At 36.9% G+C, this 27,805-nt stretch overlaps 1 protein-coding gene across 3 annotated transcripts in view; it reads right to left on the reverse strand.

Moving 5' to 3' along the window:
- Positions 1 to 27,805, reverse strand: part of FANCI (FA complementation group I) — a 60,721-nt gene that overhangs the window by 24,839 nt on the left and 8,077 nt on the right. For 2 of the 3 annotated variants that reach the window (XM_027851419.1, XM_027851420.1), the window contains 17 exons: positions 26,904 to 27,034; positions 26,309 to 26,465; positions 25,108 to 25,165; positions 22,954 to 22,995; positions 22,241 to 22,364; positions 21,678 to 21,763; positions 18,742 to 18,868; positions 17,646 to 17,738; positions 16,181 to 16,317; positions 13,653 to 13,833; positions 11,888 to 11,975; positions 8,511 to 8,641; positions 7,943 to 8,013; positions 7,323 to 7,437; positions 4,105 to 4,227; positions 2,884 to 2,952; positions 539 to 640 (listed from right to left, as the gene is read on the reverse strand). In XM_027851419.1, coding sequence (XP_027707220.1) covers positions 539 to 640; positions 2,884 to 2,952; positions 4,105 to 4,227; positions 7,323 to 7,437; positions 7,943 to 8,013; positions 8,511 to 8,641; positions 11,888 to 11,975; positions 13,653 to 13,833; positions 16,181 to 16,317; positions 17,646 to 17,738; positions 18,742 to 18,868; positions 21,678 to 21,763; positions 22,241 to 22,364; positions 22,954 to 22,995; positions 25,108 to 25,165; positions 26,309 to 26,465; positions 26,904 to 27,034 — 1,835 coding nt within the window. The remainder of the gene's footprint in view (positions 1 to 538; positions 641 to 2,883; positions 2,953 to 4,104; positions 4,228 to 7,322; positions 7,438 to 7,942; positions 8,014 to 8,510; positions 8,642 to 11,887; positions 11,976 to 13,652; positions 13,834 to 16,180; positions 16,318 to 17,645; positions 17,739 to 18,741; positions 18,869 to 21,677; positions 21,764 to 22,240; positions 22,365 to 22,953; positions 22,996 to 25,107; positions 25,166 to 26,308; positions 26,466 to 26,903; positions 27,035 to 27,805) is intronic. The other variant, XM_027851421.1, reaches the window with a different exon arrangement.

Consider the following 27,805-nt stretch of genomic DNA (forward strand, 5'->3'; position numbering starts at 1 on the left):
TGGATGATCCTAGGCTTAACAATGAAAATAATGGTGGCAAAAAGTAATAAAGAACAATGTTAAGACAAACAACTTTGGAAGACTTAAGTACTCTGATCAATGCAATGACTATGATTCCAGAGGGCTGGTGAGGAAGTATATTACCCACCTCCTGACAGAGAAGTGAAGTATTCAAAATGCAGAAGGAGACATATTTTTAGACAGGGCCAATGCAGGAATCCGTGTCATTTGACTCCATATATACATATGTATATATACATATAAATTATTAAAAAAACAAAATAAAACCCTGGTTAAATATATATTCATATATGCATATACAACTTGGTTAAATATATATGCCTATCTATCTATCTATATATATGTGTGTGTGTATATATATACATACACACATACATATATACACACATACATATATTTAATCAAGGTTTTATTTTGTTTTCTAATTTGGAGAGGAGACATTAAAGTGAGAAAAAATTCATATTTTTTAATGGAAAAAAAAAAAGCCATGCCAAAAAAAAAGTCATAAAGATCTTACCAGAGGTTCCTGAAGAAAGATCTGATCTCCCTGGGCCAGAATACATGCTTCTAGTTTCAATGGAGGTAGCAGGTCATGTTTTGGTTCATAATACTGTTTTAACTGCGTGGCAGAAAAACAAAGATATTGTAACTTACAACTTGTTATAATAGTCAAGCTAATAGTAATATGGGTGTTTAACATCTTTTAATGACATCATCATTAACAAATATTACTGTTAAATTTTCAGACGTATATGGAATCAGGTTGGTTGTTATACAAAGTTAGTTAAAAAGCTCTGGTTCTTTTAGAGGATTAAGATCTTTACCAAAGGAGAAAGAAAATATATGGGTATCCAAAGGCATTCTAATATTTTGATTTTTTGCCAATTCCTAGATATCACAGATCTTATTTTTTTTCCAATCTTTTGATTTTTACATCATTATAGTTTTCTCAGTATTGTTCCCCCTCCCCAAGAACCATCCCATATAACATAGTATTTTTTTAAGAAAAATAAAAAAGGAGGGCAACTGGGTAGTGCAGTAGACAGAGCACCGCCCCTGAACTCAGGAGGACCTGAGTTCAAATCTGGCCTCAGACCACTTGACACTTACTAGCTGTGTGACCCTGCACAAGTCATTTAACCCCAATTGCCTTAAAAAATAAAATAAAAAAGGAAGAAAAAGAAGAAAAAAATCAGCATAACTGACATATACATTTAAAAAATCTTAACACCCCCCATCTCTTCAAGAATAGGTTAGGAGTGTCTTCTCATATCTCATAGAACTCATTTTCAATGTGGCTTCCTCATCTGAATTTCCTTGGTGACTACTGGAAAACAAAGCAGTAAAATCCATTTCCTAAAGCAGTTCTTAACCTTTTTTGTATTCTGAACCCCTATGGCAGACTGGCAAAGCTAAGAACCTCTTCTCAGAATAATGCTTTAAATGAATAAAATTACATACGATTACAAAGGAAACCAATTATTTGAAATAGTTATCAAAATACATACTTTTTAAGTTCAAAGAGCCCTCAGTTAAGAATCCCTCCCAAAAAGTGAATGGAAACTTTCCCTCAATACAGCAGATTTAGATCCTGGACCTCAGAGATCATCTTATCTAAACCACTCACTTTACAAGAAAGAAATAGAGGTTCAAAATTTGAATTTACCAAAACATCTAAGACAAAAAGAGGCTGACCAACCACCTTATCATAAGGGAGTCATAGTTTAGATAGGGTAAGAGCTGCATGACCTCTATAGTCCAGTCCAACTCAAAGTGTTTACTTCCCAGCAGAACATTGTACACAGCAACAGTCATGTTGTGCAATGACTAACTTTGATAGACCTAGCTCTTCTCAGCAATGCAAGGATCTAAGACATCTCCAAAAGTCTCATGATCCACATCCAACAAAAGAACTATGGAGTTTGAATGCAGATCAAAGCATACTATCTGCTCTTTTTTTCCTTCTATTTTGTTTTGTTTCCTCTTTCTTGTGGTTCCTCCTACTGGTTCTAATTCTTCCTTACAACATGACTAATGTGAAAATATGTTTAATAGGAATGTATATGCACAGCCTATATCAGATTGCACGCCGTCTTGGGGAAGGAAGTGGGGAGGAAGAAAGAGAAAAATTTAAAACTCAGAACCTTATGGAAATGATTGATGATAAATCAAAATAAAATAACTAAAAAAAAAAAAAAGAGTCTATTTACTCTGAGAACCTAAATGCTAACTTTATCACACTTGCAAGCTATCACTGTTTTGCTGGTCAGTATCTGCAAAACTCAGTAATTCTGCTATAAATAAAGTAATAATTTCAAAAATAAACTGAGTTTTCAAAACAAATTTTGTTTTCCAAGTTCATACTCCATTTCAGAAAATTCTTAGACTTTGGAAATTCAAAGTTATAACCTAAAAATGAGGTTAAATGATTTATCCCAGGTCACACAGGGACTAGATGGCACAGCTAGGACCAAACCCAGATTTCCTGACTCTCAGGCCAGCTCTTTTCCCACCACATCATTCTGCTACTTTTATTGTTAAATGAAATGATTTTTGTTGCCCAACTAGTTTTCCACTCAATCCTGATGACACAATTTACTTATAAGAGGAACTTCAGAACTTTTGGATTTAAGATAATTTGAGATCTGTGGGCAGTGATTGTTGGCAGACAATGCCATAATACAATGCTTGGTCTGGGAAGGAAACTTAGGACATTACTGCACATGTAGGGTACAAGATAACATGGGGCTGAGATGCACTGATTGGAAATTGATGTTTTGGACTTTGAAAAGCCTAAAAAGGTCAATCCACTTGAATAATTTCCTGTAAGCATCTGCTTTTGATTCACTAAACATACTTTACCTGAGTGAGCAGAGTGTTCATTACTGAATTAGCCAGCTGAGAGTTCCTTCGAAGGACATCATAAAAACCCTGAAAGAAGTCAAAGAGGGAACTCATGAACCTCCATCACAAAGCTAACTGATGACTAAGATAACAGTTTAATATAACATTGCTTCTCTTTGAGAAACTAAGTATGCCAGGTATATTCTCTCCTGTACCCCCATATTATCCTTTAGAGGACGTTAAAGATGCCCATTTGCCCAATATTGAACTCTAACGCAGATGTTATTTGTTATTCGTTTTAAAGAGGACCAATGACATCATGATATCTTAACTTGTGGGTAAATTGGATTTAAGTGAGGCAGAGTTGCACAAAGTCGTCAGCCTCACTTTGTCTTCCAGAGTCACTGAAGTCCCGTGGCAAAAAAAAAGTCAGGATGACTGGTGGTGGCCTGGGATTCAGTGGATGACCCTGGCATCTCTGACGTCTGACCAAGCTCCTCACCTTCATAGCCAATGGACCGAAACTGTTCTCACCCACCCAGTGCACTGGCAGAAGTCTTCATATGCTTGGGGTAGATACCCCCTACCTCACCAATGAGTTTGAGGCATGTTGGTTACCTTCAACCTGGTTTAGTTTATCTGCCAAGATGATTTACCAGGGTGTCGCTGCTGTACATGCTATAGCTTCTTGGAGTCACAGGTCAGAGTTGAGTGCCAGGTAGACACCAAAGGTGAATGAAAAGGCCTGAAAAGGGCTCAGCAAGCCATCACACCAGAAGCAGTCCTCCTTGAACATCCCATACATCCCAATGCGCAGTGTATACACAAAGAGACCACAGGCCAAATGACTACAACATTAAGCTCTAATTCCCTAAAACAGCAGTGTCCAGATTTAGCCTTAAGCAAAGGAACACTTCTAGCATTGGGATGCATTTCTCTGTCAAGGTTGGCATTTCTTTAACATTCACAATAAATATCCCTTGGCCTTCAGTCTCTGCCTCCCATCTCCTCATAACTAGGGATTCCTGTAAATTTCCCTTTGGTACATTCTTCATACTTCATCCCAAGTAAGAGGCGCAAAGCACCCATTCTGGTTCCGAGTACCTAATTATGAATGTCAATGATCTTTCTATCAACCCTTCCGAAATTCCCTAGGGTAGATTATGGCTGGATTTAATATAGCTCAATAAGTTTATCAGGCAAGGGAAAAATTTGAGCCCTGTCATTAAATCTATTTACCTCATAAAGCATGAGACGTACATCAGCCTGTTGACCTAAGCATCTCCTCAGGCTATCTAAGATCTCGAGACAAAAAGCCTCATTGGCAACAGAGTTGTAACGGCTGTGAACATCCACATGGACCTAAAAAGGAATGAGATTGATTCATGTTCATCCTATTTTATCAAGGCAGTAGTCAACCAGAAGAAAAATGTGTATATGTTTCTATGCCAAGAAATTCAAACCCAGCTCTCCTTCCCTGCCAAATGCAATCATTCTAACAATAAACTACGGATAGTACCATGTGAAGTAGTGGATGTATCAGGGCTGAGCTGCTATGCTTCTCAAACTCTGCTTGGAAGCCAGGATCTATAAACTAAATCTTTCATCAGAGGATTTGGAGCATTTTTAACAAAATTGACTCAATGAACATTGTTCTCTTCAGTACCCAGTTACTCCTTGGTAGCAAGTAACGTGTTTAGGAAGGCACATTAACTATTGCACACCACAAGAGGCAGTAATAATAAAACACTAAATGGTACTTTAGTGATCTGAAAGAATGAACACAACTCCCAAAGTATGTTGCTTATTACCAAGAAGTCTCTTAGAAAACAAGAAGAATGTCTCTTTCACTGACCTCTTCTTCTTCATGATCCCTTAATATTGGTGCTCTTTTTAGTTCTCTTATTTTTCTATATCCTCTCCTCAGTAAGCTCAGTCACTTGGATGGTTTCAAATATAATTTCTACACAAACAATTCCCAAATGACCCAGATCAGCCCCAACTTCTATTCTGAGCACCAGACCTTCAACTCTAATTGTTCACAGGGTATCTTCACCTGTTTGTCTCATTGGTACTTTAAATTCATTTTGTTCAAATCAGAACTTTTATCCCCAAATTTGCTTCCCTTTCTGACTTCCCCATTCATAACAATGGTACCATCCATCATCTAGTCAACTTTGTCAGAAACCCTCTTTGACTTTTCAAAGTTCCTCAATCCCCATATCTAATCAATTCTCAAGGTGTGTCATTTATATTTCTATAACCTCTGTCACTGATATCCCTTCTCCTCTATTCTCACAGTCATCAACCTGATTTAGGCCTTTACTACTACCTTCCTTGCCTATTAAATAGCCTCATAAAAGATTTTCCCATCTCCATTTTTTTCCCTTCTCAATCTATTCCTGACATTGCTACCAGATTAATTTTCTTTGTGCTCATGCCACACCTCTGCACACAAAAAAAATCTTTGGTGGCTCTCTACTGCCTGAGTAAAATTTAAATTCTGGCTGGAATTTAAGTCCCTCCACAATATGGCATCATTCTACTTCATTCTACCATAGATAATGAAGAAAAACATCAACAACAAACATATATGCACCAAGTGGTACAGCATCCAAATTCTTAAAGAAGTTAAGTGAGTCACAGTTCCATGATTAAACAAGAGATAGAAAGCATTATGAAATGTAAAATAGATAATTTTGATTATATTAAAAAACCTTTGCACAAACAAAACCAACACAACCAAGATTAGAAGGAAAGGAGAAAGCCAGGAAACAATCTTTACAGAGCAAGTGTTTCTGAAAAAGGGCTCATTTCTCAAATATATAGAGGACTGAGTCAAATTTATAAGAATACAAGCCATTCCTCAACTGACAAATGGTCAGGATATGAACAGGCAGTTTTCAGATGAAGAAAGCAAGCTATCTATAGGCATATGAAGAAGTGCTCCAATTCACTTTTGATTAGAAAAAATGTATATTAAAACAACTCTGAGGTATCACCTCACATTTATCAGATTGGCTAATATGACAGAAAAGGAAAATGATAAATGTTGGAAAGGATGTGGGAAAATTGGGTCACTAATGCATTGCTGGTGGAGCTGTGAATTGATTCAACCATTCTGGAAAGTAATTTGGAACCATGCCCAAAGGGCTATAAAACTATGCATACACTTTGATCCAGCAATACCACTACTAGGTCTGTATCCCAAAGAAATCATTCAAAAGGGGAAAAAACCTACATGTGCAAAAATATAGCAGCCCTTTTCATGATGGCAAAATATTGGAAACCCATGCTCATCCATTGGGAAATGGCTAAACAAACTGTAGTAATATAAATGTGATGGAATACTATTGTACAATAAGAAATGATTAACAGGCATATTTCAGAAAAACCTAGAAAGATTTGTATGAACTGATGCAAAGTGAAATGAACAGAACCAGGAAAACATTATACATAGTATCAGCAACATTGTGTGATGACCAACTATGAATGATTCAGCTCTTCTCAGTAACACAATGATCCAAGACACGTACACAGGACTCATGAAGGAAAATGCTATCCACATCCAGATAAAGAACTGATGGACTCTGAATGCTGACTGAAGCATACTTTTTTCACTTATTTTATTCTTGTTCGTGTTTTTTTTTCTTTTAATCTGTTTCTTCTTTCACAGCTGTGACTAATATGAAAATATGTTTTACATGATAGCACATGTAAAACCTATATCAAATTGCCTACCATTTTAGGAAGAGGGGAGGGGAAAGAGAAAAATCTACAACTTAAAATCTTGTAAAAATGAATGTTAAAATTGTCTTGACATGTAATTGGGGGAAAAATTCTATTTAAAAAAAGACATAAAAAAGGACAACAATTAAAAAAAAAAGACTGCACCTCTTTCAATATATGTGAAATGTGTCATATTGTATTATGGTTATTTGCATATATGCCACAAGCCCCTATTAAATAACTATATGAGGTGAGAGACCTCATTGTACTTAACCACTGACCTATCCTAGTATCTAATAAAGGGCTTTGCATAGAGTAGAAATTCAATTCAATTCAACAAGTATTTATTAAGCATCTACTAAGTGTAAGGTTCTGTGCTACGTACGCACAGGGAATATAAAGAAAAAACAAAAAGCCCTCAAAAAACTTATAATCTGGAGGGGGAAAGAAGGGAGGTATCATCCTTTAACATTTGTAGACATTTAATTCACCTTCAAATCCCTGGGTGTTCAACATGGATTGGGGGTGGGGGCTAAATCTACCAAATGGATGAGCTCAAAGCAGTAAAGTCCTTGGCTCATCTTTAGAGAGTAATTTTCAGAATTCAGAACTCAGAGGGCCTATTTTGGAGCTAGTCCATTAGGCCATCAAGGCTTCAAGATCTGGATTAAAAAGGAAAGAAAGCTGTTAAAATATCCTTTCTGCCATTTACTGTGAGTCATCCTTACCTGAGTGGCACCAATACTCTGACTGCACTGAGATGAAGACAAGCTGCCCAGAACCTTAAAATTCTTCAATAAGAGCAAAAACCCAGCAACAGCAGATTTTCGGGCATCAAGCTGACTGGCTCAAGGAATTAAAAAAAAAAGAAAATCAACAAATGGCACCAATTTTATTGCAAATAGGTTTCTGAGAAAAATCTGAATCTATCCTGTACAAAGAAGGAATCTATATGAGCAAGGAAGCATAGAATATAAATTGAATTTAGATATCTAAAATTGCCCCAAATAATTAACAGTTCCAAATACAGCTGATTTTTAAAATTGGCTATTTAAACTCATGACAACATCTATACTTCCTTCTATTTTTTCTGACAAAATGATACAAGGTAAAAGAACAAGATTGTTCCAGGATCATACAATGAAATAACTGGAGTATCTGTAAGGAATATATTTGTACATATATATGTATAAAGGTGTATAGATAGGTGGGTAGAACTTATCTTTTGGATTATAAATCTTTCAAAGAGTCCTGCACGTAGGCTGAAGTGGAAAATGGTAAGAGATAAATTTCAGGCTTATTCTAATAATGGAAAATCTTTCTCCCTTGAATCCCAAAGGTTACTCACTTGGCAAACATGGCTTTTCGGAGAACAAGTATTAGGGAATCTCTCATCGACATGCTGACTTTTAAAAGGGGCTAAAAAGGGAAGAAAGAATCAGTGGATGAAAACAGAGCAAAGTTATTGAGTATATGTTAAGCTTAGCTTGATTTTTGCTGGATATAGTTACCAGTATAGAGTTTCAGTCCCTACATTTAGGTTATGCTTATATTATTACATGATCCATGTCATCTTTCACTATTAGACTAAAAAAAAAAGTCATATCAGGTGTGACAATAAGGAAATAGGAGCCTTTGAAATGTTGTACAAAAACTAGCTTTGAAGCCCAGTGAATATATGGCCTATAGTCAAAAATCTTCCGTGATGCTCAAAATGTTTTATAGATATTATATCATTGATTTTAAAACATGCTGAAGGAGATGAAGTATAAGTTTCGTGAAGTGGATAGAGATATAGACTGTAGTTCCTCCTAATTCAAAATTTTAGGTTTTTAGAATAGATTTTCTCCCATATACATATTTATGACTAAATAGATAAGCTAAGCCAAGTTCCCCCTGGATTGAGGGGGCCTCACCTGCACTGCCTTGAGCAGGCCTTGCACAGTGTGCAGGGGCAGAAAGGACAAATAGTCAAAGGCTTCAGTGACTTTTGAAGAACAACTCTGAAGAACCAAAGGTGCATATATGATGATATTCGATAGCAGATCTGGAAAAAAGAATCTTTTATCAGTCACCTGAGATAACTGAAGACCACAATGTGACTGGAACTAAAAGGAAAATGAATACAGAGAAAAGTTTATTTTGCCTTTTCCTTCACTGTCATCAGTATTTGGGAAGGAGCTTACTTTGATGGACGAATGAATAAATGAAAGAAAGAAAATTTGTTTATAAGCACTTACCATGTACCAAGCACTGTGCAAAATGCTGGTAATCAACACAGAAAAGTAAGACTGCTCTTGTTCTCAAAGAGCTCCAATTCAGAAAGAAAAACAGTATGTATAGGAGGGTTCAGCTGTATAGTAGATGGAAAAGCCCATTTGGGCAGGAGTAAGCAGATAGTAATGTATTATCTTTGGTGCCATTTCCATTGATACAACTATATGTCTTTCTGACACTGAACCATTTGACAGTGCTAAAGACTCTTTTCCCGGCCTTCAGTAGCTAGTGGATGTGGAGGAGGCAGGGCTACAGCGCCTGCAGATGCAGTTGCCAGGTTACCCAGAGCATACATCTCCACTGAAGGCCCATTCTAATGCCTTCATGCAGCATATGGTGGTCATCATGGGCTCTAGAAGGCCATGCCAGTAGATTGCATGAATAAAGTAAACAAATGATGCCGAAATGAGACACTGGATTTGGAATTTTTAAAACTGCATTTAGATCTCTCATCTGCCACCCTTTATGTGCGTAACTGCGGGCAAAACATTTCACCTTTAGGAACTTCAGTTTCTTTTCTGTAAAATGAGGGACTACATAGATGCCTTTTAAAGCTCCTCCTAGTTCTACATCTATGACCTAAATAAAGAATAATAATAATATAAAAGAATAATAAAGGATAGTAAAGGTGGTTCCTCCCAAACTGAAAAGACTTTAAGTACCAGGCCAGCCAAGGACCGTCTGCTTTCAAAGGTTCTGTAAAGGCCATCACCAGAGGGTTAGTTATTGGATGATCAATTGTTTCAGCAATAGCAACTCAAAAGTGTAGTTTACTAAGCTACAGAGGGGTATGATTTGTATCAAAGGAGGAAGCACCCACATCAGTGAAGCCACAAGCCCTTTAAGTTCACCTAAGAGTGAATATGAGTAAGATTCTCAACTATGGAACAAAGGCTGAACACAAGATGCAAATTGTCCAAGTTGAAAGGAACTCCACTTAGACACCTTAACAAAATGTACATATTCTATTTCAAACTTTCAATCAACCAACAAATATTTGTCAACTGCTTATTACATACATGGTACTACGTATTCATTTTTGTATCCCCTAGGTAACATAGAGGATAAGGACAAATAAAGCTTGGTTATTGTCTTCAAGGAGCTTACAGAATTAAACTGGGAAGTCAAGACAAAAACCTGAAAAGTTAATTCAATACAGGAAATGTCACAAGATAATAGTGGATGGGGTGCTGGACTAAAGACAGTAATGGATGCAGAACTGGACCTGGAATAAAGAAGACTCAAGTTTAAATTCTGTTGTCAATAATTGCTTGCTATATGACCATGGCGAAGTCATAGGTAACTCACCTCCTCTGTAAAGTGGGGATAATACCTACTTACTTATCTCACAGTGTTGCTGGGGTTCAAATAAGATAATAGACGCAAAGTGCTTTTACAAACCAAATGATTTCAAAATTATTATTATTGTTGTCAAATAAAAGTGACAGCCACATTAAATTGGGAAAGATCATTGAGGAATGAGGTGATTTGGAAAGGTTTCAGAGAGGGTCTTAAAAAATGAGTAAGCATTAGAGAAGGGTATTCCTTGCAGGTACTATGTTGTTCAGTCATTTCAGTCATGCCTGATTCTTCATGAACCCATTTTGGATTTTCCTGGCAAAGATACTGGAGTGGTTTACCTCTCCTTCTCCAGCTTAGTTTACAAATGAGAAACTGAGGTCAACAGGGTCAAGTGACTTGCCCAGGGTCACATAGCTAATAAGTGTCTGATACCAGATTTGAGCTCAGGAAGATGAGCCTTCCTGACTTCAGGCTCAGTGCTTTATCCACCAAACCACCTAGCTATAGCATGACTAAAATCATGGATATATAAACTGGTTAAGGGGATAGTAAATGGAAGAGCTTGAGAGTTTAAGAAAGTGAATTAAGTAAACCTTGAAAAGTAGATTAGTTGGTTTTTCTGAAAACACATAGCACTATCTGAATCAATGGTGACATGGCAGATAAGAAAGCTAAATGTAATTTAAGGCTACCCTAAGAAGGTCTCATGTCCAGGACCAGGAAGAGGCAAGTCTCGTACTTTGTCCTGCTCAGAGCCCTCTGCAGTATTGTGTTCACTTTAGGGAGCTACCTCTTAGGAAAAACAGTGATAAACTGGAAAATATACAGAGAAGGGACAACTAGATGTTGAAGAGTCTCACATTCATGACATCTGAAGATTAACTGAAAGAACCGGGGAAGGCTTTTAAGTCCAGGCTAAAAAGTTTGAGTTTTATTTTGTAGGCAACTCAGGAGACCACTGAAGGTTTTTAAAAAGGGAAAAAACATACTGAAAATGAAGCTTTACAAAATTAGTCTAATGTTAGTGTGTAAAATGAACTGCAGTAGACAAGAGACTGAAGGCAGGGAGATTCATTTGTTGCTATCGTTCAGACATTTCAGTTATGTCTGACTCTTCATTAACCCACTTGGCATCTTCTTGGCAAAGGTATTGGAGTGGTTTGCCATTTCCTTCTCTAGCTCATTTTACAGATGAGGAAACTGAGGCAAACAGGGTTAAGTGACTTGCCCAGGATCACACAACTAGTAAATGTCTGAGGCTGGATTTGAACTCAGGTCCTTCTGATTCCAGGTTGGGGCTCTATCCACTGTGCCACCTACCTACTCCCAATGAAAATTAAAACAACACTAAAAGCCATAAGAATTCAGATTATTTGTAATGCATAAACTGGCTTCCAGAAGACTGATGAATTTGACCTGGTGATAAATTTGATAGTGAAAGGAAAGAGAAAAATAGGACAAGTTTTCAAACAAAGAGAGGAACATGCATCAAATGTGTGTCACTTTAGCTCTTGGTAAAACTTTCACCAACATAGTCAAAGTAGCATAATACACAAAAACAGAACTGTACTCTTGTTTCTTTTGAACTTTACCGATCTAATACTTCAGGCAAGAGTTCCATTTTACAGGCTGCCCAAGTTTTCTTGTAGACAGATCAGTGAAAACATTTCAGGAAATTTCCAGAAAGTTATCCCAATGTTTTCGGACCCATTACCTAAGAAATGACTGATAGGAGAGGATGTCTTGGAAACAACCCTGTTGAGAACCTGCTCGACAATCTCTTTTCTGATCATCTCATGGATCTGGAAAGAAGAGAAGAACTAAATGGAGATTTTCCCCAGGTATTGAAACCTCTTCAAGGTGACAATAACTCACATTTTTATAGCACAGACACTTTACCATTTTTCACCAAAGGGCTAACAGAATATTTCTGGTCCACGTATATACCATCACTGCATCAGAATGATTGAAAGACTAAAGCAGTTCAAGGTGTAGAAGCAGCAGCATGATAGATTGTAAAAAGCATTAGATTTGCAATCTGAAGACCTGAACATAAATTCTAGCTCTGTCACTCACTGGCTGTGTGCATTGGGGCAAGCCACTTCACCTAATCCTGATCTTTATCTGTAAAAGAAGCAAAGTAACAGTTGTGCTATCCACACCTCATAGGGTTGCTTTGAGACTCAAATAAAGTATTTTTCAAGACTATAAAATGCTATGCAAATATATTTTGTTATTTATTATGTGGGTAGAATAACCACTGACATGAAAAATAAATCAGGATAAAGTCTGGATCATCCTAAAACACAAAACTACTCAACTCTGCCCACTATAAGCAGGTGAGAGACTAACTAGAGAAAGAGAGGCACAATTTTGTTAACCTAAGTATAAAAATAATAAAGAGAATAATGCCACGTGAAAAGTCCTAAACCAGAAATCAGTAATTCTTAATAGTACTTAGCTACTGATACGCAATATTGACTCCTGTACTTATTTCAGATTCTATTAAACACATACACACACACAGATATTATATAAGCCTATGACAATTTTATCAACCATGAAAATTATTAGCTTTCTCCAATTCCTAGGAGGTAGCAATGTCACATCTAGAAGGCAGTGGCCTATTGCCATAGTTCCTAGAAAGACCAGCTTCATTTTGGTAAAAAAATTCTTATTTGTATCCTAATCCTTTGTGATATGCCTAATTTATCTCAGTCCTTAAACTGGTGAAAATGTGGCTAATTTATATGAATAAGCTCGCAGCAAATTGCGCTAAGCTAACATCTGTGTAAAAATGAATCAGTGGGATCACTAGCAAGATAAAATAACTTGGGCTTCAAACATGATATACCTTAATTTATTGTTTCAAATTTTAAAGAAAATAAGCTTTTATGTTTTAAATCTTACATGGTCTTTTAAAAGATTCAATTGTTGTTTATCAGTTGTTTGTGATGTTTAAAAGTTCAAACTGTATACTTTGGGCCTTCAAAAAAGCAATTAACCATAATTCCCAGAATTAACATGTTTCTGCTAACCTAAAATAACATCTTTATGCAAAAGGAATAGTATAAAAAAGTCCAAAAATGGATGACCATTTAAGGGAAGAGTACAAAAGTAGTATGAAAGATTTTAAGTTCAAACTTCTGAGGAAAGGCTAGAAATAGTGGAAATTAGAGGAATAAGCTAAAGACATGGTAAATCAAAGTTTGTTGTTGTTTTTGAGGAAAAACCCATTAAATTGGATTTCTAGATACTAAGGATCCATCAGGTTGTTACTGAAAAATTGATATTCTAAAATAATCCCATTTCCTGTCCTACCCAGGCTGAAACTACATCTTTATATATTTTTTACCTCAACCTCCAGAGCACAGATATTCCTTATTCAGAACATTTCATTTTATTATTACTAAGAAATATGTCAAAATGAGATTAACAATATTTTCCACTCTGAAACAGAGGCTAATCTGTAATCTCACCTTAAAAGTTTCCAATAGAATATTAGCTCCCAGTTTGCATGCTTGCTGAGATGGCGTTTTGGAAGGAACTAAGCTGGTTTCAGTAGTTTTTCCTCCAAGGATCTTCTTTGGTCCATATGAGTCCATCAGAATGAAACCAAGTTCTACCAGGCCTTGAGTGACATGATCCCAGCTGTGAACACTAATGGAACAAATCTTAGTTTAAAAGGACAGTATTATTAATTCAACAAATATGTATTATACATCCACTGTGTACAGAACATTATGCTAGGCAGCGGAGAGATATAACATTGAGACAGAAATTTTGTCAACTTTAAAAAAAAAGTTGACGAAATGCTCCCTGCCCCCCTGGAAGCGTGCAGTCTAGCAAAAGGATAAGCCATACATATAACTACAGTAAATAATACTTGTTAAATGAACTATAGATAAAAATGCTACACAAAGTCCAAGGGGAAGGTTAATGCTACCCAGGAATTAGCAAAGAAGAGATGGCACTAGAGTTGAGCTTTAAAGGGTGGATAGGAATTGAAAGAGCAAAGAAGACTCTATGCATGAAAAATAGTAACACCAGACTCATGAAGGTGTATGGTCACTGATCAGAGTGGTCCAGTTTTACTGAAGCACCATGTCTAGAATAGTATGAGATAGAATGCTAAGCAAAGCAATCTTTGACTATATAAAATTGAAAAACTTTTTGCACAAGCAAAATCAATGCAGTTAGAATGAGAAGAAAAACAATTAACTGAGAAAAAACTACAGCAAACTTCTTTGATAATGGTCTGATAGCTGAAACATATAAGGAATTGATAAAATATAAAACAAGAATCATTTTCTAATAGATAAATGGTGAAAAGATATGAACAGGCAGTTTTCAAAAGAATTGTAAACTATCAAAAACCACATGAAAAAATTCTCCAAATCATTAGGGAAATGCAAATTAAAATAACTCTGAGGTTATACTTCATACTCATCAAATTGGCAAAGATGGTAGGAGAGGAAAATGAAATTGTTGGAGGAGCTATAGGGGTATAGGCATACTTACACCCTATTTATTGGTCAAGCTATGAATTGTTCTGACCATTTTGGAAAAAAATCTGGAATTATACCCAAAAAGTCATGAAACAAAAGTCACTAAAAGTCACTAAATTGCATACTCTTTGATGCAGCAATACCACTAGTAGGCATATACCTTATAGAGATCTAAGAAAAAATCTCAAATTCTGTGGGAGAACATTGTAAGAAGATTGGGAAAAGACAGAAGGCTTTGAGCTGAATTAGAAAAAGGAAATCATGTAAGTGACTTGGAAGGATTTAGACAAATGAAGAAAGAGTGAATTTGGTGAGGAAAAATCTGGCAAAACTGTGTAGAAATTGAAGAAAATTTGAAGAAGAACTATTTTCAGTCCCAAATCCAGATTCTACCAAGTTGTAAGACAAGCAGGATCAAGGACAATTAAGAAAGCTATAAAAGGATTAAAGAGGATAATGGAAAATTAGGGAGGGAACCTGGAGAGACTCAAGATGGCTAAGAAGAAGGTAATTACAAAGCTCAGATCAGACAAAGTAAGAAAAGGTAAGTGAAACAAAGTTAAGTAGATAGTGTGGATTGGTGAACAGGGGAAAATTAGTTATAAAAAGTTAGCTTTTAAAACTATAAAAAGTTAGCTTTTAAAACTATAAAGTTTTAAATAAGTTCTTAAGGTTGAGACAGAAATACTCACAAGCAGTTTTAAGAGAAAAGGCCAGGTGGGCAGCTAGGGGTGCAGTAGATAGAGCTCTGGCATTGGAGTCAGGAGGACCTGAGTTCAAATCCGGTCTCAGATCAGACACTGGACACTTACTAGCTGTGTGACCCTGGGCAAGTCACTTAAACCTGATTGCCTCACCAAGAAGCAAAAAAAGAAAAAAGACAAAAAAGAAAAAAGGCCAGGGAAGGAGCCAAGATGGTGGAGAGAAGTCAGGAGTAGCCTGAGCTCTCCCCAGGTTCAAGCCTCTAAAAGAATTCTGGAGCGACAGAATACACAAAAGGTGGAACAATTTTCCAGCCCAAGATGAGTTAGAAGGACTTTAGGAAATACCTGCCTCACTTGGTAAAAGGGAAGCAGAGCCCAGTGCAGGCAGTGTCTGGGCATGCTAGCAGGAGTCTCTTAGCTACATCAGCAACCAAGGCGCCATGGTCCAGCTCAACAGGCCAGCAGCACAGCAGGCCAGCTGTGAGGCCTCCAGCCCCAGAGCAGCAGGCAAACTGTCAGCCCCAGAACCCAGGCAAGTAGGGCAGGCTGCTCTAGCACAGTGGGCAAGCTGCCAGCCCCAGAAGCCCTGGTGCAGAACGCCAGTGACCAGACCCCTGGTACCCAGTGCAAGGAGTTTGAGACAGTGTTCCCATACCCCAGGAGCAAAGTTCAACTTTAAAAATGAGCTTGTTTATGGACACATTTCCCTAGATACTAGCAGGCACATACATGTGGCCTAAAATCATATTTTCCAAAGCAATAAAGGCAAATGGGAAGCATTGTTCTCTAACTCACCTATTCTTAACCACTTCTAGGATCATGGTGGAGACACAAGATTTTTGAGGGACAAGGTTCTGCAGAAACCTTGAGCTGTGGAGAAGTTGAAGGTCTCGGAAGCTTTTGAGAATTGACGTTTTCAGAAGGTCAAATATCTAATACAATTAAAGGGAAAAGAAATCAAACAAAAAAATATAGCAGCTCTCACTATCATCTTCTTATGTCAACATTGTTAAATGCTTATCAGAACACAGTGAAGTAGGGGCAGCCAGGTGGTGCAGTGGATAGAGCACTGGCCCTGGAGTCAGGAGGGCCTGAGTTCAAATATGACCTCAGACACGTAACACTTACTAGCTGTGTGACCCTGGGCAAGTCACTTAACCCCAATTGCTTCACCACAAAAAAAAAAAGAAAGAAAGAAACACAGTCAAATGAAATTAGGGAAACTCTTGATTCTGCTCTTTGTTAACCAACAGTTTTATTCTTGATATAAGTTTTGAAAAAGATACTTGTATATCATGTTCAGCCTCCAAATTGTTCTCTTGCTTTAGATTTGACTGAGAATAGGACTAAGAATTCTGATTCACAGAGATGAGTTGTTATAAACAGAATTAAAGCCTATGAGTATGTTTAGTAAGAATGGGATATGCTTCTCTAAGGGCACATCAAAAATTTTATAACTTAAATGACTGGAAATGAATTCAGAGTTTTTGGTTATTGTGGAGATCAAGTAGCTAATCTTTTACTGGGTCACTGTAACTAATATTATCTTTTTAGGTCAATATGAAACTTGTTTCAAGTCCAAACTTCATTCATTCGGTTTTGTGGTTAGCAGGAATCAAATTTTTTGGACGCATTATAAGACTCCCTCCCTTTCTCATCTGACCCTCCTTCTTGAATATCCTCTCTTCTATGTTTTCACTAACATTACTACTTTTTGAATATTTTAATAGACTAATGTAGTTATTTACCAAACCTTCTCTGTATTCTTTTGACAAGCATCATATTCCCCAGAATGGGAACCCCTGACCTAAAACCTTCCCCTTGAGAGAATAGATTACAAATCATTAATTCTAATTCTGTAGTCTTCAGGAGACAAGAATTCCGAAGAGAAAGGACACTAGGCTGCTCCTATATCCTTCTGATCAATCTATCCTCCTGAACTAATTTTTATTCAACTAGAAGCAGTTCTTAAAAATCAATGAATAATAAAAATATTCAAAGTTTTTATCCTTGTTTTTTGGGGGTTCTCTTTCTTATTTCTATTCTTACTTTTCCCTCCATTCCCTAATTCTTCTACAAAAAAACAAAGACATGAGAAGGCAACATACAAAAGTCACCCTGACCCCCACAGAATGGCTATAAACCACATAACCGCTGGCAGAGACTAGTGCCTCCAAGAATTGTTCCCCCAAGGAAATGGGGGAAATGCTCACTAACTACATGCTAGGTACTGAGGAATCCCACCCTTCCACATAAATACCTGCTCCTCAAATCTTTGTATTCTTGCTACTGAGAGTAGGAGTGCTATGCTGAAGGGACATATAGTCTTGTTGTCATCTCCTTGCTGCCCTGCCTAGGATAAACATATCAGAAAAAAAAGTTATTACTTATAACTTAAAAGCACAGCATAGCAAATAATACAATAACATAGATCTTTGAATTTTTATGGTTCTTTTCTCTGTAGGGGTTCAAAAACAGGCATTAATTGATGATTCACCTTCATAGCAATCCTATGAAGCCGGTGGTTTGCTCTTTTTCCAAAATAGCTAGATTAGTGACATTTATTTGACCCAGTATCTGCCTTGTTAGGAGACCTAATCCTTTTCCTGTTAAGTATTCCTTCTCCCTCAAAACAAGGTAGAATGGCCAGTAACTGAGTTTAAAAAGCACTTGGCTTGCTGATAGCAGCATCTGTACAGAGCTTTAAAGCTTATAAAGTACTTTACATGCCTTATCTCATTTGATTCCCCACTATAGGGATAAGCCTTTCCTAGGGGAGGGCGCTGAAGCTAACACAATGCCTGTCAAACAATGCTAGTAAGGACAGATGTTGGAGTGAGGTCTCTCTGACTGTGTGGCCAGCCCTCTATCCACTATATGAGGTCGCCCATCACAGAGCACTGAAGAGAGATGGAAACTTGAATAATCTGTTATCAACTATTAATTATGAAAAATCTAAATATTTTAATATTCAGAGGTTCTAAACTCATTACACTGATCAACAAGATAATATTATCATTTCTTAGAGTGGAAAACTGAAGCCAAGGTTTAAGGTCATATAAGATAACAACTGAGAAGGCACTATTTGCTGACAAACATATCAAGGCTTTTTTCATTAAAACATATTATAGTACAGCTTTAAATGGAACTTGTTGACTTGTTTAATGATATGTTGAAGATCAATTGGTCTTGCTTTTCCAAGTGTAGAAGGATGACCTACTTTTTAGGTCATTTCATGCTATATATAATATTCTCACTTGATTCCTGATATCATTGACCAACATAAACTGATTTCTAGTTTAAATCTCTCACCATTTCACCAGGAGACACTGAACCACATTCAGGTTGTGCTCTACCTTTAAGTGTTTCATGAGTTCTCTGCCTAGGTCCCGGTCCAACTTGATGGCAAACACAATGTGCAGGATAATGGTGCCTTCCACATGACGTAGTTCACCAGATGGCACTGTGACAAGGTCCAACAGACTAAAGGAACAGAAAGAAGGGCCTGGACTACAAGTCACTGAGCCTAAGCAATAGGTTGAGGCACTGAGCTGTGCCACTGAACCTAATCATACTGGACTCAAATAAAATAGAAATTGATTCATTCAATAAATATTGTTGCGTGTCTACAATGTGCAAGGAACTATAGGATACAGAGTTGTCCTTGTTTTCCAGGAACTTAAAATCAAGCAGAGGAAGTAAAAGATTTACTCAGCCAAAGTATAAAGTAGACACTAAGTATTCAAAGAATTCCAAGGAAGGAGAAATCGGTGGCCATGGAACGCTTCGTTAGGACATGGCCCTTAAGCTTGGCCTTGAAAAATGGGTAAGATTGGAAATGGAGAGGGCATTGCTGGTAGAAGAAATGGCATAAGCAAAGGTGACATCTGCGCAAAAAGCTAAAGAAATAAGGAGAAGTGGGGCAGTTAGGTGGCACAGTGGACAGAGCTCTAGCCTTGGAGACAGAATCTGGCCTCAGACACTTGACACTTACTAGCTGTGTGACCTTGGGCAAGTCACTTAACCCCAACTGCCTCACCAAAAAGCAAAAAAAAAAAAAAAAAGATAAAAAGAAAGAAATAAGGAGGAGTCTATACTTACATATTTACAGCAGCATTTGTAATAGCACAGAGCTGGAACCAAATGAGGGGCCTGACTATTGAGGATCGTGGTGCACAATTTTAATGAAACATTACTGTGCATAAGAAACAACGAACATGAAGAATGCAAAGAAGTATAGGAACACTTACAGGAACTAATAAAGTACACGGAACCTGGAAAGTCATATACACAACGACCACGACAATGGAAATAGAAAGAATAGCCACTAAAGAATAAAGCTGGATGTTTTATAACAATAATAATACTAATAACAACCAAGCTTGCTGCTAAAGAAAGAGGAGGAGTTACACTTCCTTTCTTTTTTTGGAAAGATGAAAGACTATAGGTGTGAATATTGCATATGTAGTCAACATTGATGAGATGGTTAGTTTGCTAAACATCTCTTTTCCTCTTTTTTCACTTTTTTGTAACAAGGGATGGTTCACTGGGTGTTTGAGAAAGGAGATATATATTTGGAAACTAAGATGATATAAAACAAAAGACAAAAATTGTTTTAAAAAAGAAAGAACAAATATGTTTTATCAAGAACAGAAGTTCAAGGTCTCTTGTATGAACTACTACAATGTGACATGAGCAGAACCAGGAGAGCAATTTATATAATAATAATATCAGCATTTTTAAAAAGAACTACTTTGAAAGACTTAAGAACTCTGATCAGTGAAATTATTAACCACATCATCATTAATGGGAAAATATGCTTCATATGATGCATAAGTAGAGCCTATATCAAATTGCACGTCGTCTTGGGGAGGGGAGAAAGAAAATTTAAAACTCAAAATCTTAAGGAAGTGAATGTTGACAACTAAAAATAATTTTTTTTTTTAAAAAAAAATTTGGAACTGATGGGATTGAATTCAGAAGTAGCCCCAGATTCAGCTATGAAGGTCTTGTAGACATACTGGTGATATAACCTTCTAAAGCCTTTGGCATCAATGATATAGCAATTCACAGGTCTTCAAGTGAACATTTGCCTGTTTCCAGGCCAAAAGACATTCCCATTCGTTTCAATACCTCTATGTCACTGTGGATCTCAAAAATGTTGTCAAAGAGATATTCAAACTTGTCACTTAGTTAAAAAAAAAAAAAGAAATTATTAACCACGACTGCAGAAAATCTACGAGGGAGAATGCTGTCTACATCCTGATAGAGGGGTATAGACTCAAGGTGCCAAGTAAGACATACATTTTCGTATGTGGTAAATACATGGATCTATTTGGCTTGACTAAACCTATTTGTTACAAAGATCGCGTTTTCTTATTTTCAGTTGAGGGGAGCGTTATGGAAAGGGAGAGAAGACAGACAGGGTTGACCAAAAAAAGAAGATTAAAAAAAGTCACCAAAGCATTTTAAAAACTATAAAGAACAAAAGGAAGTTCAGAAGGACACACATAAGTAGGATAACTTTAAAAGTAATATGTGGAATTTATTATACTTTTTTAAAAAGTAATCTGTACCTGAGAGGTTTTATGGTTTCACATATAATCCTTTTTTTGTTGTTTAAATTTGTACATAGAATTGTTTATTGGGAGGATGGTTGTCAAATTCAAAGTAATAATAAAAAAAAGAAACTGAAGGTCTTTCAGTCACTACTGCTGACTACAAATTAGGCCTTGTTGCCTGGACAATCTATAGCTGGGCAGGAGCACAATCCTTTGCAGTGCCTTTTACTAGAGACATTCTTACTTGAGATAAATTTGTACTCTGCGGATTGCTTTGGCTCCTGCTGGTGCAGCTCCATGCTAAGGATCCTCAGCTTTGGCTAGGGGAGGTAGAGGTCTGTGGAAGAGCCCACACACTATAAGAACTGTCTGTACTTGAAACTAGGAAATGTACTTTCAGTACAAGAACCCAGGAAATAGCTCAGTCCTCAGTTATTTAGTGCACATTAGAACAAGAATAAATAACCACTAGTATTTTTATATAAACTACCCAGACTCTGTAGCTAACCACATAGATTACAGGAGAATGATAGAAAAGTGAGAAGGTGAGTGTTCTCAAACTCTCCAGCTTCACTGCAGAGTAAATAAAGACAGACTAGACAGGTTCTGGGTAGGAGAAGTCAATAGAGTAGACAGAAGAAAAATTATTATGTACAACTAAAAACTTTTGTTTTACAGGAGAATGAATTTTTTAAAAACAACTACTTCAATCCCTACTGTATATTACTCACTCATCACCACTCTGCTCCTCGCTGTGTGATTTATCCAGCTGACTGAAGAAGGCTATAATTCCTTCCAGAACTTTCGTCCTACTTCCCTGGAAGTTATGAAAATCAAAACAAAAACAAAATCAAAAAGATGAGCTACATCATCTAAATTTAACAGTGCCTTTATATCCAAAGGATTCTTATAGCATAAAGCTAAATGGACCCAAACTATATCCTAGGATCACATATTGGACACAGAATACTTTCATGTGGATCTGGAGTGGCTCTGAGAAACCTGACAATGGAAAACACTACATTGTGACCTACGTGCCACAGCCACTAATTTTGCTGCTGCATACAAAATGTGGCCTGCCCCTCCATGAATGTTTTTCTCAGTATGAAAGTGTGAGATGCAGTCAAATGTACTCAATACAGCTGAAATGCATACTCTATGCCCTAGAATATTTTTGGAGTTACCTCTAAACTCCAACCTGAGAGAATAATAGGTTGAATCACTCTAAACAGCTCATTTCAATTTGGGTAGTTCAATTTTGGAATTTAAAAGCAAAAATCTTTTTTGTTCCTACCTTAGAGGAAAGCAACAGAAGCTGGTAGACCAAAGGAGGTATCTCTTGGAGGTCCAACCTGGAGAGCAGTCTCAGGACCTTTTCTACCACAAACTCCAACTCCTCTATGCTCAGAGGGACATCCCTGTGGATCAGACATTTTTACATCCTGTGGATATACTCTGAATGCCCAAATGCTATATTTACTTCCACCTTAATGCTTCACAGCATTTACAATTCTGAGAAACAAAATCCCAGGGGATTACTGGACTAGTCTACCTTTTGATTTCTGACTACAGCCCTTTAGAAGAATCAATAAACTCACCCAAGCAAAGACCATAGACCATGAAAAAAACCGTAAGATCATAAGACATAGAGATGGAAAGGACCCTACAATCTGGTTCAAACCACTCATTTAACAGCTGATGGAAGTAAAGCCTACAGATATTAAGTGACTTGTCCAAAGTTATATACAAGTTTGACTCCAGGTCTTCCGATTCTTCTGGCTTTTTTTTCCCCCACTATACCATGTTCCTCCTACAGGCTTATACTTTGATTTAAATAGGTATGCTTGATGCCAAAGAGAAAAGGAGCTTTTAATACGAAATACGACAGTAATGTGCTACTAGCCCAGATGTTTCAGAGATAAGCTATTGACATTTTGTGAGAGTATCACATAACAAGTTTCTAAAAGGACAGGACGGAAAAAGAAAGAGGTAAGACCAGAATTTTACCTGAACATAGAAGTAAGTTGGATTACAAACTGCTGGTCCCATCTGATTAAACAAAATGCCAAAAGAAGAAAAGTCACTTATTTTAATTTACAAAAATTAGCCAAGAGAAAACAATTTTAGTTGGTCCAAGCTTGGTTTGACTCTATTAGAAAGCAGCATATTCTAGACAAGAAATGGTAAGCTTTTGCAATACTCGGTTCCGCCTTTCTGCATATTTGTCTATATACACACCAAGTAGGATACAATTCTGTAGTTGAGTAAAATGGTTCTGGTTTTTAGGGAATTTCATTTAACAACTTTTTATTTCCATCTTTACTATCATAGCAGTGTTTATTATAGCAGATACAAAGAAGTAAAATTGCTCCACTGTTTAAAGTGGGTATCATGCAATGTAAGTGACTCAAGATTTAAAAAAACAAGGCAACATCTGGTGGTACTTTCATAAGCTTCAAATCATCTATTCAGCAGCTTTTGAGTTCAGTGTATTACAATGTGCAGAATTCAACTAAAAACAAAAACGATAAAAACCAGGATTTGAACAAAGGCAAAAACAAGAGACCAAGACTACCCAGAAGAGAATAAAGAAGCAATGGTTTTTTATTGTTCTTGCTTCGGTAGATTTGCTGCACAATAATTTTTAAAAATTGGTTCATATAACTTTCACTGTCCATGACAATCTGTAGCTTGATAGGGATTCCTCTGAGCAATTTTCAGCCTCTTAATTACAAAAGATTTCTCACCTTTGACTCAGAGTCTGAAAATTATGTCAGGAAGCAGGAATTCAATTCTTTTCTTGACAAACTATGACTATGAGGCACAGAAGAAATAATTGCCTTTTTCTCCTCTCCACAAAGTATCACTTGCCACCTTTTCAACCTGACTATTGATGCACACAATGTTACAGGTGGAAAGGGCCTTCAAAATCATCTGGCCCAACACTCTCCTTTTAGGATATGAGAGACCCAAGGTCATTCAACTAATAAGTGGCAGAGTTGGGACTCAAACCTAGGTTAGGCCTCCTAACTCCAACCTCAGTGTTCTTTCCATTATACAATAAAAACACCTTTACAGCTCATAGCAGAAAACCTATAGGATAGATAATCATACAGATAAATTCTTTTAAAATAAACCTTACAGATTCTTCTGCTGTATTAGGATTTTATTATAAGAATACTACTTAAGAAAACAATTTACCAATTAATGCTTGAAATCTTTTTGTCATAACAATATTTTAATTGTGAAATATTTGTTGTAATCAGATTTTACCCCTTAAAACACCTATTTTTCCATTCCTTTTCCCAAGGGTTGAAATTTGACTTGGAAACAACTTTTAATTCTCACAGCACAACAGAAAAAAAACTCAAGATTACGCTAGGACAAAGGAAATGAAGCCCAAGTATCTGGACTCCACAGCTTACAGTAATCCTTTAGTGTGTAAGTGCACAAGATTAATACTGTCTTTACTTTTCTACCACAACCTCTAAGCCCCAAGGAGCTAAGATCTCTTTCCTTTCTTATTAAGTCATGCCCACAGACAAAGACAGGAACAAAGTGGATAGACTATCCAGGGATGGGGAACCTTCGGCCTCGAGGCCACATGTGGTCTTCTAGGTCCTCAAAAGTGCAGCCCTTTGATTGAATCCAAACTTCACAGAACAAATTCCCTTAATAAAAGGATTGAGGACTTGAGGATCTAGAGGGTCACATGTGGCCTCAAGGCTGCAGGTTCCCCATCCATAGTCACTATGTCATAATGAAATCCAAAGAGGCTAAGGGTATGCCTCTTTTTTTTTTCCTTAAGAAACTGATCATCAGAAAAAGAGTGGAGTGAGGGGTAACTCGATTAACTTGAGAAGTTGAAAACACCTTAAGCTCCAAGAAGAGGCTCCTGAAGTGGTACCTGTTGAGCAAAATCCCCACCCTAAAAGGAAGATGTTCAAACTAGAAAATGCTTCGATGAGAACACGAATGGAGATTTAAAATCTTTCATTCCTTATGGAATAAAATAATTCAATACAAATTAAATGATTCTATAATAGTACAACATATGACAAAAGTGCAAGTGGAAACTTATTGTTCAAAGAAACAAGTCCCTGCTCTCTGTGGCCATGGATAGCTCTGAAAAAAAAAATGCAAGATGTTTGACGAACTCACCTGCTAGAACACAAAGTGTTAATCAGCTGCTTCTTATATTCTTCACCATTCAGCTCACCTGAAAAATACAAACTGCTCAACCACTGTTCCACTTTCCTTTATTGATACCCTGTCTCATTCTCCATAGGAGTTGTTCCAAACAACTCCCTCCTCAATCTCTCAACCCTCACACTCACAGTGCACAACTTGGCCTCCAACGCTTCACTGGGAAGACTGAGCACATCCAACAGGAGCAACTTCAGCTCCCCACCTCCACTGCTCAAAGTGTCCAACAGTCATCAGCCACTTTATTCTCCTTTCCTCTGGTCTGCATCTCTTCACTACGATAGCCGGGACTTCTACCCACACATTTGATCCCAGAACTTCTTGTTTCCTCCAGGGGCCACCCCTTCTCTCTCTGCTTCTTTAACTTCTCTTTCCCCACTGGTTTCTTCCTATCTTCCTAAAAACATATTCAGGTTTTACCCAATTCTAAAAAGCTTTCCCTTAGTCCTATACAGCAACCATTTCTTTCTTCTCCCTCACTACCAAGCTTTTATGAAAATTATTTATGCCTGTTACCTCTTCCTCAGTACCAGCTCTCTCTTCAACTATTTGTAATAAGGCTTTTTGATTCACCCAATAGAACTTTATTAACACTGATATCAATGTGCCCTAGAGAAAATATCATTCCTAAACCAATTAACATGTCTTTCACCATTCTCTCCAAGAGTTTATTTTCCTTTCAATCTGAGCAAAGACTGTTCTTAAATTGGATTAAACAAAGACATTTCCCTCCTGGTTTGGTTAGCACAAACAATACAAAGTCTCAAACAGGAAATCAAGATCCATTCCTGAATTGTTTGTCTTCTATTCAAGGAAGACAAATCAGACCTTTCATTAATGTGAGACCACCACACTAATGTATTATTTTTTAATATTTCCTAAAACAAAAAAAGGTCTTAGTGTTATACATTTCCATACTTCCCTTGGAACTTCACAGACCACTTTGTTATGGACTTCTCTTATGCATTAATCCTTCAATATTGTGTATTAAAGTTGTCTGTATTTATATCTTATCCCCAGACAAGACTGTAGGCTTCCTCAGTGCTTACCTAAACTTCCTATTTCCCCTAGTACCTAACACAATGCTCTGTACACAGCAGGCATTCATAAATATATCTTTGCTGAATTGAATTACTGAAAAGTGGAAAGAAATTACCTTTTCCATAAGCCAAGTTTTCCTTTTTGGTAGCTAGGGCAGTAAGGATGATGGGTAATAACTCCAAAGACTTCCCATTCACCAAGCTGCCTTCCCTGACAACATCAACAAATCCATTGGCTAGTTCAACCAATGAGGAGCCAGGCAAACTGTGAGCCTAAAAGTTCAAAGGTCAAAGAAATAAGGATCAGAAGATGATTGATATGTCTTTCCGAGGAATAGTACTTTTTGTTGAATTAACAGAAGTATTACCTAGAGATGAACTCTCAAAAGGCATAGGCAATAACCTGAAAAGATCACTTTTTAGCCTTTGTGCTAAAAACTAGAAGTGGACAAAAAGGGGTATATCGTCTACCGCTAATTACCCTGTTTTGTGAACCACAAACATGTCAAGTTTTCAAAAGTATGTGACACTAGAGTCTCAATGTAATTAATTAGATGTTGTATGGTCTAAAAGCCAGATTTTAAAAACTGCTGCTCATAATAAAAGATGGCACTATATTGAGCTTAATGCACTGGACTTTACCCAACTCTCCTTTTTACAACTTACAAACCCAAAAGAGCCACCCCAAAGAATCCTTAGCTTTCATCCTACCTCAAGCATCAGAAGTCCTGTGATCTCAGATGCTATTTCTCTATGGAGATCTCCTGATTCCACCAACTGGATACAATATTTGTATACTTTGAGTCTCCTAAGGGCTCCAGCCTCCTCAGAACATGGGGAACCTTATTGTTTTAGAAGAAGGGGTGGAAAAACAAAGCAGAAAAGAAGAAATACTATTATTACTATTATATAGAGCACATAGTAAAAGCAGATTAACAGACAAAAGATTAATAAATCATGAATCTCTCTAATATTAATCATAGTAGTACCTAATAGCTGAGGTCAAAAGGCAAATTAATAGTACTTTATTATTATATTACTAGCTCACTACAATAAAGGCACAGAAAATTTTCTTTTCTATGCATAATTAGATATTGCAAGAAAAAAAGTATCTTTGAGAGGATATTTCTCACTGATTGTGACAATAGCAGTTGTCAGATAACTAACATAAAGCCCCCTCAAAATACTGTATTTGTCATGGGCACACAGGGTTTGAAAAACTGGACTCTCTCATAAACACTTATTGACTCGAACTACAGAAAAGCCATCTTTTTCAGTAAGCTAAAAATAACTGAAGCTCAACAGAGGAGGGTATAATTACTTCGAGGTGTATATGTTAGAAAAAAAATCTTCAACAAGATCATGGCATATCCGGCTGCAGTAGTGGTGAACTTTAGTTGCTCTTTTTTTATTCTTCTCTTACTTGGGAAGCCCATCTAAGACAGGTGATCTTCTTTCTCTTTCAGCCCTACAAACACCCATTAAATACTTATTTTATGTCAGTCACTGAGCTAGGTGCTGAGATGCAAAAGACCAAAACAAAACTGTCCCTGCCTTCAAGAAGCTTACACTATTGGCAAAAAAAAGTGGGCATATGTAAATACACAATATAT

This window comes from Vombatus ursinus, unplaced genomic scaffold (assembly GCF_900497805.2).
Source record: "Vombatus ursinus unplaced genomic scaffold, bare-nosed wombat genome assembly UNPS02009205.1, whole genome shotgun sequence".
Lineage (NCBI taxonomy): Eukaryota > Metazoa > Chordata > Mammalia > Diprotodontia > Vombatidae > Vombatus > Vombatus ursinus.